Source organism: Stylophora pistillata, chromosome 1, assembly GCF_964205215.1.
Source record: "Stylophora pistillata chromosome 1, jaStyPist1.2, whole genome shotgun sequence".
In the NCBI taxonomy this organism is placed as follows: domain Eukaryota; kingdom Metazoa; phylum Cnidaria; class Anthozoa; order Scleractinia; family Pocilloporidae; genus Stylophora; species Stylophora pistillata.
Genome location: NC_142519.1, coordinates 20,095,527 through 20,109,792, shown reverse-complemented (window position 1 = coordinate 20,109,792; position 14,266 = coordinate 20,095,527). Strand labels below are relative to the sequence as shown.

At 38.4% G+C, this 14,266-nt stretch overlaps 1 protein-coding gene across 4 annotated transcripts; it reads left to right on the top strand.

The window, feature by feature from the left end:
• LOC111340204 (uncharacterized) lies at window positions 1–13,420 on the top strand. Of its 4 annotated transcripts, XM_022947003.2 has the most exons (13): window positions 1–420; window positions 1,670–1,813; window positions 2,298–2,499; window positions 3,214–3,280; window positions 5,823–7,002; window positions 7,365–7,475; window positions 7,877–8,167; window positions 8,881–8,970; window positions 9,334–9,474; window positions 9,720–9,766; window positions 10,307–10,355; window positions 10,889–11,018; window positions 11,514–13,420. In XM_022947003.2, exons 3-13 carry the CDS (start codon window positions 2,304–2,306, stop codon window positions 12,107–12,109), a joined length of 2,898 nt encoding a protein of 965 aa, XP_022802738.2. In that variant the 5' UTR covers window positions 1–420; window positions 1,670–1,813; window positions 2,298–2,303; the 3' UTR covers window positions 12,110–13,420. The 4 variants fall into 4 exon arrangements, with proteins under 4 accessions (XP_022802738.2, XP_022802737.2, XP_022802739.2 ...); XM_022947002.2 differs by lacking the exon at window positions 1,670–1,813 and having other exon boundaries at window positions 3–420; XM_022947004.2 differs by lacking the exons at window positions 1–420; window positions 1,670–1,813 and adding an exon at window positions 841–981.
• The last annotated feature ends 846 nt before the right edge of the window (window positions 13,421–14,266 follow it).

Below are 14,266 nucleotides of genomic sequence, written 5' to 3'. Positions count from 1 at the left end.
CCTTTTGTCTTTCGCTTAACTTTAAGAGAACGATGCTGTTTGCAAGGCAAATTAGGCGAAGCATTTGTTATGCAAAATTGAACCTTTGTCGAGATGATTGATTTTCCGCTGGTCCATTAATCGTAATATGTCTCCGTTCATGTACTTTGGAATCAATTTGATACTTCTTTGAGGTAAATATCCTTGCGAATTGTTGACAAAAAGTTAGCAGAAATTACGCTGAGGATTTGTGTGGTTTCATCTGTGTTCCCGGTGAGGGTCTGGACTCTAACAATATTTGAAGCAACCTTGGTATTCAAGGAACTCCAGTGTACACACTCTAGAAAGATGAAGAATTTGGTCTTCTGTTTGAAGCAAATGCTGATGAGAAGCCCAGATAAGGACTGAAGATCAGACAAGCTGTTTTTATATGGTGTTAAAGTGAGTTCTTGTGCCTTTATCCATTGTATTTATCCTTCTTGTCCGTAACCTGCCGAAATCAACTCAACGCATGCGACAAGAAACATGCTACAGTAACTTAATAAACAATTGTAAGGGAACATAAGCTTGCTTTTGTAAATTATTCCTTGCTAGATACTTGCCATGCATGTAAAATCTCGTTTAAGATATTGTTCAACATCAGAAAATCCTTTTGATATTTGATTAGAGAGAATCAGATCGCAGATATCGCAAGTGTTTTGTTTGGTTGGTTGAATGTAATTTTTTAAACACTGGTCAACACCTGTTAAGAAATGGATCTCTAGAATTTTTCTTGGCTTTTTATCCGCTTTCCTAACTCCAATTTAACGAAGGTGCTAAATGCCCTTTTAATTATTAATCGTGGCCAAATTGTTCTTCCAGCTGCTAAATTACACTGATCGGTCAAAACATGTCGTCAACCTTGGGCTATATCCGGATCATATATCATCCTGCGGCTGTGATAGGTTTTAGATGTCTTTCGAAGGTCATCGGTTGATGCGCTTATGAAATGGTGGATAGTAGGTAAATCCACTAAAGAGTTGTTTTTGGAAGGATTAATTAATCTAATTTTGCGGCTTTCTAAGCGGAGTTTCGTGTCCGCGACTATGGTAAGGTAAATGAATCAAGGCTGAAAGTTCCTAAAGAAACTGTGGTGCTGTGTTGGTGGGGGCAACAAGGTAATTTGGTTATATCAATTAAGTTGAGATTGTAAATTGGCCACCATAACGAATAAAAAAGCTTACGTTTCGAGCAAAGGGCTAACACGCGAAACGTCAGCCTATTTATTCCTTAGGGTGGCCAATTTACAATTTCAACTTGGTTGATATAACCAAATTACTATGATAAGGTAATCTGGAGGTTTGGTTTCAACGAATAATGTTGCCAATATTAGTCATACGATCGACCTAATGACATCAATTTGTCAAGAAACATGTCAGGAAAATGTGTAAGGCAATGTCATTTGTTCAAAAGTTGAGGATTGTATAGTGCTTAGTAGGCGTATTAGGGAAGTTTTTGTTTTTTACCAAATTTCCAAAACCCTTAGTTTCTGGTTTCTGGTTTTGACAACAAGCTGCCAAAGAATTCCAAATGGCAGATTAGCTGCAGGAATTGCAACCCTTTTTCACTGATAACAGTGAACAACTGCAGATGTGAACAACAAAATTTACCATAAAATTGATTTCACTTCCAAACCCTTAACTATACATAGGGCCAGCAGGTTTCTCAGCCCAACGTGCTTCAAAGTGTGAACCTTGGCTTGAGAGGGAACTTATGACTGCTGTATATATGGACAAGAAAATTATCAGAAAGCCTTAAGTTTTTAATATTGTTTACACAGTTGGGAAGCCCATTGGTGAGCTTCTTATTTTCTTACTATAATTCTCAGTTGAGTGAGGTGTGTTGGAGGTTTAGCAAGCACCTTCTGAAGTCTTCTGATGTTAAATCATATTGTTGTCACAGGAAACTGGCTCTTTTTCCTGTAGCAATGTATCATTTGTCTTCTTTAGGGAGGCTTTCACATTTGGCAGTTGCTGATGTACAGTTGTTGAGATTAATTTTCCTTTGGAATTGAGGAAGGTTGCTAGTGACATTAATTTTATAGTCAAAACCCCCTGTAACCAAATATTTCCATGCCTCACTTAATGGACAATGTTAGTATCATTTATTGTACCTCCTTTCTTGCTTGGAATCAAATGGAGCATGAAAAAAAGAAACAAAAAATTACATTTTCAGAGACATGAGATTCCTCAAGCAGCTTGAGGTCCCTTGTTTTTTAGGAGAGTGATAAAATTATATATATATATCCAAACCAAATTTTTTTTCATTTCATTTATTAGGTTATAATGTTCAAGAGGACAAACTCAGAGCCTTCAACTGGTTCCCAGAAGGCTCCTCAAACTGAATTCATGCCAAAAGGAGGGTACAAGAGTGTATTATTGACTCCTTCACAGAGTTTGCCGTTATCACCCTCAGTGCTTAATACACCAGGATTCCTTTGCTCTTTTGGTTTTGCCAACAACAGGTCATCATCCCAACCTGGTAAGCTGGGATCAAAAAATATTTTTATCAAATTGAATCAGGATTGAATTATTTATAGATTTTATTTGTAAATTTGATACAGTTACTACTAATTAATAGTTGGATTTGGTTATAACATCAGGCTAACTAACTTAGTTGTATCATTTCAAATTTTTAACTATCGATCAACTTAAACTGTTGTTTGATTGATAAATTGATTGATTGTGTGGCAGTTAATATTATGTAAATACTGAAGGACTGCAGCCAGGATAAAACATGATAAAAAGAACAATCTCTGGCTAAAATGAATAAAAAATTACAAGCTTTCAACTTCCTGAACTGCAGTCTTCGACAGGTAAAATATGAATGACAAGAAGCAGAGAAACATTTTGAAAAAAAATGTGTGAAATTATGAAATAATAAAAATGCAAATGAATTAAAAAACAATGTTACATCGTCCAAGTAGTGGACATGAATTATTGTCTGAATTGGGAATCAGTTTGGTATAGTCCACTCTTCCAGTGTCTTTCTCATTCTAAAACCATCTTTACTAATGACAGATAATAATAATTATAATTATTATAGATGATAGGAGACAATAGATAGATACTTAGATAGATAGTTTATCTGATCTTGTAATTTATTATCTTTAATTTTTTTTTTCATTTAGTGCTTTTATTTTGTAATCCTCAGTTATCCTCTTACTCACTATGAAGTATGTTGTCTTACAAACAGAAACTCCCAAGTCTCACATGGAAACCACCCCACAGACCTCAACTGCACTTGATGATGTTGATACTCAGTGAGTAAAATATATTAAGTAAACCCTTTGGCCCCTAAGAAAGATTACCATCTAATAATTTTCCCTTTACAATATTACACCTGAATCAAGGTCAAAAGGATAAAGGAAATGATCACCAACCAAACAAGCATTTGATTGTTAAAGAAATTCTCCTTGTCACCACCTTAAGAAACGTGTAAAGAATAATATGGAGAATATAGATACTGATGTTAGAATGTGGAGGGTTATTGAAGTGCACTTAAACCCAAAAATTTTTTTTTGGCTTAACGAAATAAGCTTATTTTTTGGAGTATTTCTGTGCAAAAATTTTTTAATTTGCTCAAATCTTTAATTTTCTGTGCCTAGTCAAAATACGGAAAATCGGCCGCCATCTTGCCCCACGACCAAGTTTAAAGAGGAATGGCTCTAGCGGGTAATGTGACGTCAAATCGAGAACCCGAGAGTCTGCATTTCACACATTTTCACTTGTTTGGGAAGGTTGTTGTCGATATTTTCCGAAATATGCCGACTAGGTGTGTTGTATGAGGCATGTATGAAGCGCAATACCCTCATGCAAATTTCGCACGTTGCTACATCCTTCTACAACACACTTAGTCTGAATATTTTCAGACAATATCGACTACAACCTTCCCAAACAAGTGAAAATGTGTGAAATGCAGACTTTCGTGTTCTCAATTTGATGTCACATTATCCGCTAGAGCCATTCCTCTTTAAACTCGGTAGTAGGGCAAGATGGTGGCCAATTTTCCGTATTTTGACTGAGCACAGAAAATTGAAGATTTGAGTGAATAAAAAATTTTTGCACAGAAATACTCCAAAAAATATGCTTATTTCGTTAAGCGAAAAAAAATTTTGGGTTTAGGTGCACTTTAACTAGTATTTAAAATATTATAATTAGAGTGCCTCAGATTTCCATGTGTTATGTGTATGTTGTGAAGTTAGTCAACAAATGAGTTTCTGACATATATGTTAGTAAATATAAATTTAAGTAAGCACTAAGTAAAGGGTGTATTAACAGTGTTTCCACAGAGTGGCTCATCATCTGTCACTAACTAACTAACTACATTATAGGATCAACTAAAACCTATTTAATATTTACAATCATAAATTTAAAGTAGCAAAACATTCCAGTCTATATACACTTAAAACTTAACCTTATTTAAAATTACTAAAGGCGTGTCTTCACCCGGTTTTTTAAGTATTTAAATAAATGCAATGTAAAAATATGCAAGTCATTACAGGTTAATTCTGTTCCTTTGGTAGATTATTAAATAAAACAGCTGAGGTGTCTTGAGAGGTCCCCTTTTCAAAAGGAACCTGTAGTCTAATACAGTCTGATGAGTGCAGCTCCCTATGTATAGGGACTCGTTGTAAGTTCAAATATGTTGGCCACATATACTCATGAATATGGTAAATGTAAATTCTTACAACCGTTGTACTATACAGGTTACCATGATAGCAATGATAATTATATCCTGTTAAAAGCATCTTAAAGCCTCAAGTGCTAACAACTGACCAGAGTAACATATCAAACCATGTCTGACTGACCAAGTAATTTACTTTAATCTCAAAATTAGCATACTGAAAAGTTTGAATTAATTTTCAGAACTTCCTGTTTTGTTGTTACCAGTTGTAGGGCAGCCTAAGATTCACAGGCAAACTATAAATTAAATTAAAAACTTTTACCTTAAAGTATCTTATGTCTGATGGCTTTCTTCTATTCAGTGACCTATAAGTGAAAAAAGAAACATTATTTTGCAGTATTGGCAGATTTTCTTGGTTTACACTGCAGTTTTAGCCCAAAGTTACCTAAATAGAATAAAAAAGATTGTAAATTTTTAGATTTGTATAACCGCCTCCTGGTTAGCTCAATTGGTAGAGCGCCAGACTATCGTGCGGGAGGTCGAGGGTTCAAGCCCCAGCCGGACCAACACTCATGGTCTTAAAATAACTGAGGAGAATTTGCTACCTTTCTCTTATATCAAGAAATGGATAGCTATTCTAGTCTTCTCGGATAAGGATGAATAAATTGTAGGCCCTGTCTCCTGCTGGGTTAGGGGTACTAGGAGACGTTAATTTCCCACGCACGAGATTATGGTATGGTGGATGTCCTCCCCTGGGATGGGATGGGTGGGTTTACTGGGCCCGCATTAGTTGGTACAAGCTGTAGCGGTGTTCCTGCCTGTCGGCAAATCTAATCAATTAACGAATTAGTGAGAGATTTTTTTTAAAATTTGTTTTCATCTATTGCACACACAACATTTTCAACATTGTTGATCCTAGCAGTATGTAGTACTTGTGTCATGTGAAACCGCATAATGCCCTAGCTCACTGGAAAGTCTCTGTGGCTTAGTGGTAGAACATTGGATGGTGAAATCCAAAGGTTTGAGGCTCTTTTCCTTGAGGACTCAGAATTGTTTTCTTTGTCCCATGCTCATGACAAGATGAAAAAATACATTTTTAACCTTAAAAGTTATTTACCATACTGCAGTTCGAGTCATTCATAATAGAGATATTTGACTTACTTATTTCTTCTTCACAGGAGCAAATCAGACTCCAGCATGTCCTTGCCATCTGTGAATAGTGTTAAAGCTGATTTGAGTAGTTCACTTCCACCGCAGAAGGGCGGTGCCAATGAAGAAAAACACGTTGATCTCTCAGAGTCACAACTTAATTTCTTATCACACAATTTGTCAGAGATTGCTGATAAAGTATCACCTTCAAAGTATGATGAAATGAATGAAGTGGACTTAGATTCTTTGGAAATACTGAGAGAAGAAACTTTAAAGCAATCATCCCAAGTAGAATTTCCAAGCAATGAACAAACACGATTCAAAACTCCATATTCAAGACGAAGCAGGGAGAATAAATCCTATGTATCTAAACAAAAGAGTTTTACCCGAAAAAGAACTCAGGGTTATCATAGCTCCCATCAAGAAATGAACAACAATGGAGAAATATCTTTGGATGCTTCTAATGTTCTAATACTTGGTAATGCTCAAGAAACATTTAAGCATGATAGTGAGAGCGACTCAGGTTACAGCTCATCTATGTCAACATCAATAAGTTTAAGTGATGAAAATGAAGCGTTTAAAAGACTTAGCTCAGGAAATGGATCTGGTACAGACATTGATGCTGATGAATTAACAGTAACTGAAGATGCAGATCGTACCAGGAAAAATTCTGTGGATAAGGAAGTGAGAAATGAAAGGCCTACACCTCCTTTGGAACACAGGGACTCTAGTTATCTTCAAGAAAGGCTGGATTCTTTAATTCAGGGTGTGTCAACTGGAATGGGTGATGTTTCTTTAGCTGAAGTACTTTTGACAAAAAGTGATGTTAACTCACATGGTGATGTATCAAATGTTTTAGAGGAACCATCACCAAGTTTTAAATTAACTTTTACCAAAAATCAGGAAGGTGATCAGTCCAAGACAGAATCAAAAGAACGATCCAACAGTGCTGCAAAACCACCCTTTCCTTTACTTAAGGGCAAGGTGTCTTCAGATGACTCAGCAATACCAAAAAGTAAAGGTGGTAAAAGACCAGGTTTACTACGAAGAAGGACAACACTAGTGTCTTTTCGTCCTCCAAAACAAATGGCTGCTCAAGAAGGAGAAGGTGACATTGTTGAAATGGACGAAGTAGGGTTCATGCAACTGTTCACTGATATTAAATCTCTAAAGACTCAATTGCTTAAACTGAAACGTGAACTTCAAGAGGTAAGTATTGCTTTGATTCTAAAACATAATGAAAAGTGATGGTGTTGAATGCGACAGTCTTATTTCTTTGGTAACCATTTGAGAATGTGCAATACATAGACAAATCCAATTCTGCCGAGCTGACATACATGGAAATGTCAGGAGTACTGCTTTTGTTCCTGGTTGCTGTTTGTTAACCAGTAAGTTAATTACATAATGCAGAGCAGATTTTGAAATGTGGAGCCACTGAAATATAAGTCCATCTGAGGAGCAGAGAAGGTGGATTTTAGCCTAGAACTTCCAGATATCATGTGCATTTCCCTAAATCACTTGACCACACCTCCTCCATGGTGTGGCTAACACGACAGGTTTTGTTCTTGTAGGCTGATGTCGTTTCTCCACTGATGCATTCGCACTCCTGTTTGGCAAGGAGGGCATCTGCATCTGTTGACTCTGATCCAGCAATGGAGAGAGCAACTGCTTCACATAGAAAGGTATGTATCACAACTTGAGGTTTGTGTGTAATGTCCGGGGGAAAATGGACGTTTCTTGCACTTATATTGCTGGGAGAAATTCCACTTTGGTCGTTACTGGGCATGGAAGGTTAAGAAGGCTAAGAAACGTCAGGGCTGTTAAAACGAATCAAACGAACTTGTGAAGTTGATATCTTGTTGCGATGCCTTACAGCTAAGTAAGAGCATTACACTGAGATTGCAAAGTCACATGTTCCATTCATACTTTTTTTTAGAACAATTCAAAGTCGGATAATAAAAAACGAGAAGCTATTTCAACGATTTTTCATCGCAGCAGTTGAAATAATACGATAAAAGATATGGGAGATGCGGTATCACTCTTTGTGCAGGTTCAAAATAACTGATCTCGTACATATACACAGAGGATGTTGAACAGAACCATGACCATGGATCCTGCAGCCATGCAAGAGAGGATTCAGACCACCAGAACAAGAGGTTCCTCCATGTCTTCAATGGATGGAAAAGATAGTGTGGACGATGTCACAGAGATTTCACACTTACCGGTATTCAGTAGTTCAGTGCAGACCAAGGAAGTGGCGGCAATCCCTGATGTCAAGCCAGAAGCTGCGTCAACTGGGGCTAGTGTCGAGGAAGTGAAGAAACTTCGTGACGAACTAGGAGAAGTGAAAAACAAACTTCTTGATCTTACTCAGGTTAGAAGAAATTACGTTAAGAAGTTGTTCACATGTTATTAACGTTAACATTCAAGTATGAGTGGTATTGGAAATGGCTAATCGGCTCAAATTACACTTTTGATTTTAACCCCAGCGCAATCTATTCAGTGATGTTGAATAGATAGTAAATAGGTTGGCATCACTGGATTCCAGTTAATAAAGTTCAATGATTCTTGAACTTAGTATCCTTTCCTGCTTAGCTTGTCTGTCTTTTCTCTACTTACAGTGTTGTTAATCAAGTCTCCACCGTAGTTTTCTTTGTAATATGCAGTAGCTTCCTTGTCCCCTTTTGCAAAATTGGTCAATTCTGCTTGGATGGTAGAGGGAAGATTAGTCTATTTTGAAGGGAAATTAAAAGAGATCGGCTAACGTATCCTTCTTCTTCGTGGGAGGCGGTGTGGCCGAGTGGTTAGAGTGTCGGACTCGTAATCCGCCGCTCCCGGGTTCGAGTCCCACCCTGACCACTAGATTTGTTTCACGGTAGCCCCGAGTTCAGATCCTTGGCCACGCTTGTAAATAGCCAACTGGTTTGCCTCCGGCCGGTTGGGGTTCTTAATGATGTTCTTAATGATGTTATGTTCAATTTAGACCATTTGTTTCATTTGTTTGCAAGGACCACAATGGAAACTACTGGTTCACCAGTAATTGTTTAATCCTATAAAAAGACTTTTTTTTTTTTTTTCCTTTTGTAGGAGAGAACGTCGCTTATGATTGAAAGAGAAGAACTCGAACATGAACTCGACAGCAAGAATCACACGATCAGAATGCTTCAAAAACAACTGGTAAGAATACGGAAAGAAAATGTCAGAGCAATTATTCTTCTATTGATTGTTATTCAGCCTCTAGATGGACTTGATTTATAGAAGTGAACTCGGCTTACACGATAAACCGTTTTGAAGATTTTCTAAAGGTTATTTAAGGAGCGATTACCCTGCTTTTACGTCTCGAGAACTTATGCGTGAAGTTTTACAAGTTTGCTGTTCACCAACCTTATCAAGCTTTGTACTGTGGGTTTACTCTTTCTTCTCTAGAATAAATGTACTCTGTAGATTTTTTAGGATTTTTTTTCAATTAGCGACAAATTCGGGAGACTTAAACAACAACTCGGTAGGCCTTTACACATTATGTTATCGTGCATCCGTTAGGAAGCCCAAGACAATCGAGACGAGATAGCATACTTCAAGAGTCAAGTCAAGTCACTCACAGATCAGATACAGCAACAGCAACAGAAGATCACAGAACTTAGATATCGGTCGACCAGCCCTGGTCCTGTCCCCCTGGGATCGGTAAGTGTCCTCCTGTAATTCATTCACCCTGCTATCATTGCAGGGTGGGGGGAGGGGAGGGTGGGACAAAGGCGTAGACAGGATTTGTAGGAAAGGGCGGGACCGACTGTTATTTTGCTCTTTTTCCTTCTTTCAAAGTCATATCAGAGAATTGTAGCAAAAACAATGGAATGATAGTCTCTGATTTCAATTTGATATCGTCTAATAATAACTGAATATTATACCCATGTATAATTGATTAACAGGTTCCAAACCTTCAAAACAAAAAGGAAGCTATCAAATCAGACATCAGGTTGGTTAATATGACTGCAGATTTTCAATATTTCTTATTTACCTCGTTAGACCGTTCAGTAGTCTTGGTAAAAAGACGTTTAGTTGTTTCTGCTGCTTCCTCAGTGGGTCGTCATGACGAAAGTAATTTTCGGTTTTTCACGGGCCAGGTGACTGTTTTATTTTTGGTTTACTAGGCTCGATTACCCGAATCTAACTTCTTGGAAGGATCGAAGACTAGATCCGAGAAAACGGCGAAATCGTTTAACGAATGTTGCGTGACTCTTGGTGTGCGATTCGTGATCTTTTTGAAGAGTTCTTAATGATTTCCTCGTTGATCAAAGGGAATCAAATAATTTCAACTGGGTTCCTGCCGTTATGAAATAGTTTCTATTGGTTTTTAAAGGGGTTACTCGCAATATGAAGTGGTTTCCATTGGTTGTTATTGGTTTTTAAGGGGTTCCTAGCGTTAGGAAATGGTTTACATTGGTTTTAAGGGGTTCCTTAGACGTGCTCAAGGGTTTTCGAAGTTGTAATGCAGTCCTCTCTTTATCTTTATTAGGAATCGCCTCAGGGATGCTTTTGTGAGACATCTGGGAGAGTCGTCAAAGGTTGGTAACCAGAATTAAATTGTCCATCTTGAGATCAATTTTTTTGATAATTTTTTTTGTCTAGCGTGTCGCTTGGTTACGGTTTGATCAACCAAATAAAACTGAGATGTCTTTTGTAGATAGCGGATAGATGGTTGTGAAATATCTCTCTTGTAGAGATTGATTTTGCATGCTGCATGCTGATAATTATTACAGTAATGATAATGATATTAGCACCGTGGGATGCATGGTACAATAGGTAGGAAAAAAGCGCCAGGGCGAAACCACTTCGCTACCGTTAGCAATGAATTTGTCCGCCATTGTTTTAAAAAGGATTTCTCAGAAGTTTATCTTCTCCCTATCCCATCACCCTCTTCTCCCCACCGACCTCCTATCCCGTGGGCTTTGTGGCGAAGACTGGAAACGAGTAGGGAAGAGTTACTCTTTCCAGCACTATACCGAAGTTGTTGTCATGACTACTCACCATCATCAAGCGTACCATACCACATTCGTCATTGATCATGTTGTATTGTTGTATTGCGTCCTGTTTTCAGAGTCATGTTCAGCTGAGCAAACATATCCAGAAAGCGGAGCAGAACATCATCATGGCACAGAAAGGTCTTATCTCGTTATATTCACCACCTGTCCTATCACCTCACGCCAGCACAGAGCAGCTGCCGAAAGGTGCTCTTCACTGCACTTTACATCAGTCACTGTACACCTCTCACTTGCACGAGTAGCTCTCTTTCACTTGAGGGTCGTGCAGTCTTTTCCATCAGGAATTGTTTTTTTTTTTTTTTACTTTCATGCAGTGAAGCAGCTTCGTAAGAATTGTATCACCAATTTCAATCGTCACGAAAGTGCCTTGTACATCATCATACTTGTCACAGAAGATCACTTATCAGGGGGCTATATCTTTGCTTCGCATGTCATTTCCAAAAGGGTTTAATGTTGAGCTCTTTGGTGTCATATTTCCACGTTCTTACCATTTTTGATTCTAAGCTTGTGTATGTTGACTACCATAAAATTTGTGGTCCTTAGGGCAAGATTTTATGGCGTTCAAACTATGATGGCGTTCATTACACAAGCACAAATATGCTTGCGTGACATAGTCTTTATAAATGATGTCATGCCAAGGTCGTACCTCAAGGGCGTATTAATTGTCCGTTTCTCTTTCAGACAAATCGAGACCTTCGTTCGAAAGATCCGACTCACATTCAAGTGTCGAAAGAGGTCACGAGGACTCGGATGGAAGAGAATACGAATCGGACTCGACAAAGTCAAGCAACCGACGAGGAATGACATCCTCGGGAATCGAAGGAAACAACGAAGACTCAAGTTCGGAGGCTGGAAGATCTAGGAGAAGACGCACAGCGTATCCAAGTCAAGACGAATCGGATGGAAGAGCGTCTGATTCAGATTCGGGAAAGTCGAACAGACGGCGAATTGCGTCGCCACCATTGGATTCGATCTCTGATAAACCGAACAAGACAATTTTAGAATCTAATTCATCTTTGCCAGGGATACAGATTGAGGTAACAGACACTGGCAAAACCATTAGACAGTCCTCTTTGGCTTCACCACGAACAAGAAAATTATCTCGATCAAAATTATTTAGCAAGATAGAATCCTCACCTCTCTCACACTCATGGACTCCTGGCGCCATTGAAAAGATTGTAAAATCGTGGAGAGAAGCAAAATCTCCTGATGTTCAAGAGAAAACGAAAGAGGAAGACAATCCCCTTAAACATGAGACCCACGTCCAGTTTCTTTGAAAGTTACGTCTTAAGAAGGAATATACACTTTTTTTTAAGGTACATGTTTCTTGCCAAGGCTAAATTTTCTGAATTTTTTATGAACCTTTTTTTAGGCTGAGAGTTGATTTTTACACTTTTAGATTATATGGTATAGTTTAATGATGAAAGGGAAGGACGTGTCTTTATCGTTTTGTTGGCAGTGTGATTTCGATTTCATTGTGTTTTGTTTTTCCACTAATTTGTAAAACTTCATTCAAGAGTGTATTCGCAGCTTTGGGTGTACAAGAGTATTCTGAACATGTCCTATCACTTCACTGATTTCTACCTTGATTAGCCAGAAAAGAATATATATAAAAAGAGAAGTGTACACCCGCTGTTCACGCCACGATCAGACTGATCTGGTCACTGAAGCCTACTCGTGTTCATAAATATTTCAGAGTTAGTCAAGATTTTCCCCATTTTCATGCTACAATTTTTTTCTTACTATAACCCTGACTTGTTAACGGTGCATATTTGATCGGACACTGACATTAATCCCTTTTTATCATTATTATCATCATCATCATTATTATTATCATTATTGTTGTTATTATTATCATCATATCGTTGTGTTTTTTATCAACCATGTTTCAAAAAGCTGTGCTATTTATCTCGTTGCGCTGGACTGTCGCCATAAGGTTGTTGTAGGTATATGTGTGTGCTTCAAACCGACACCATTTGCATTGTATTCTCTCATCATCACTTTAATGATGATATATACCAACAACATGCCATGATTGTAAACAAAAATCGCAATAAAAAGGAAAGAGACTCTACAGTGGATAAAGAACCTACACGTTACAATGGGTGGGAAGTACATATATCTTATTAACCAAGCGCGAGGGTCGCACTGGGAGAATATTGGCCTGAGGTCTTGACAGTGCGACCGAGCGCAGCGAGGTCCGTACAAAAAAGACCGAGGGCTGATATTCTTCCAGTACGGTCCCGAGCAAGCTTGGTTAATAAGAGATTTATTATACGACTGAAGTTCAGAGGGACACAAGTGCGGTATCATTCGGGACCATTCGGGACAGTGCCCGGTCCAATACTTAGAGAATATTGGACCGGCAATAGAGCATTTTGATTGGTTAATTTTAGTTATTGGCCCTCTGACTGCCCGAGTCGTGTAATAAAAGTTCTTATAAGATCATCTTGAAGATAAGATCTTACCATCAATAGTATAGTTTTTGTTTGGAGATTTTTTATTAAATGCGTTCGTCAAGAATTGCTAAAGAAGGGTGATTTCTAATTTTTTTTGTTAATAATAAAAATAAAGAAAATTGAACTGTCTTGCAATTGTTCAATTTAATTCAGCTTCAGCTTTCCCCATTGGAGAAAGTCAAGTTTTTTCCATACTCGTTAACTAGATTCATGATTGTTTTGTATCTTCATGTGGCGAATAAATTAACGGAATTGCCAGTGATTTTCAAAGCTAAGTTATCGAAGAGTGCTGTGCACGTAGTCTGCGTTCGAAAAAAACGCACCCGGCAATCCCACTTTGAGTGTGGGGGGCAAGGAAGGGGGCACTTCAGGAAGTTTTAGGTTTGTGTATCGCGCTATCTTGTTCAGAATAAGACATCCTTCTACACTGGTCATGATAGACCTCTTATAGCCTCTCTAACCCTAATCCCCCTTTCAGTGTGGGGGGGGGGCAAGGGAGGGGGCACTTTAGGAACTTTTAGGTTTGTGTATCGCGCTATCTTCTTCAGAATAAGACATCCTTCTGCACTGGTCATGATAGACCTCATATAGCCTCTCTAACCCTAATCCCACTTTGAGTGTGGGGGGGGCAAGGGAGGGGGCACTTTAGGAACTTTAAGGTTTGTGTATCGCGCTATCTTGTTCAGAATAAGACATCCTTCTACACTGGTCATGATAGACCTCATATAGCCTCTCTCCGAAAACCACATTCTGCTCGGCAGCACCTACTCGTGTTGGCTAAATTAAGAACTCCCACTTCTTCAAGGAAGGAGGGAGGGGAGGGGAGGAAGTTAGGCCCCGATCAGATGGCAGAATGTCGTACACTGTCCTCATCAAATTCAACAAGTCAAGAGAGGATCCTTTCGCTATCAGAAGACGGCAATCACGCAAAATAACAATAATTTCTACTCGAGAGTTGGTTTATCAGTAGCGGAT

What these genes read in the sequence shown, in the direction of transcription:
- LOC111340204 (XM_022947003.2), top strand. Translation starts at nt 2,304, where the DNA reads ATGTTCAAGAGGACAAACTCAGAGCCTTCAACTGGTTCCCAGAAGGCT. An exon ending in CAGGTCATCATCCCAACCTG is followed by an intron (nt 2,500 to 3,213) that starts GTAAGCTGGGAT and finishes TCTTACAAACAG; the next exon opens with AAACTCCCAAGTCTCACATG. An exon ending in GCTATCAAATCAGACATCAG is followed by an intron (nt 9,767 to 10,306) that starts GTTGGTTAATAT and finishes TATCTTTATTAG; the next exon opens with GAATCGCCTCAGGGATGCTT.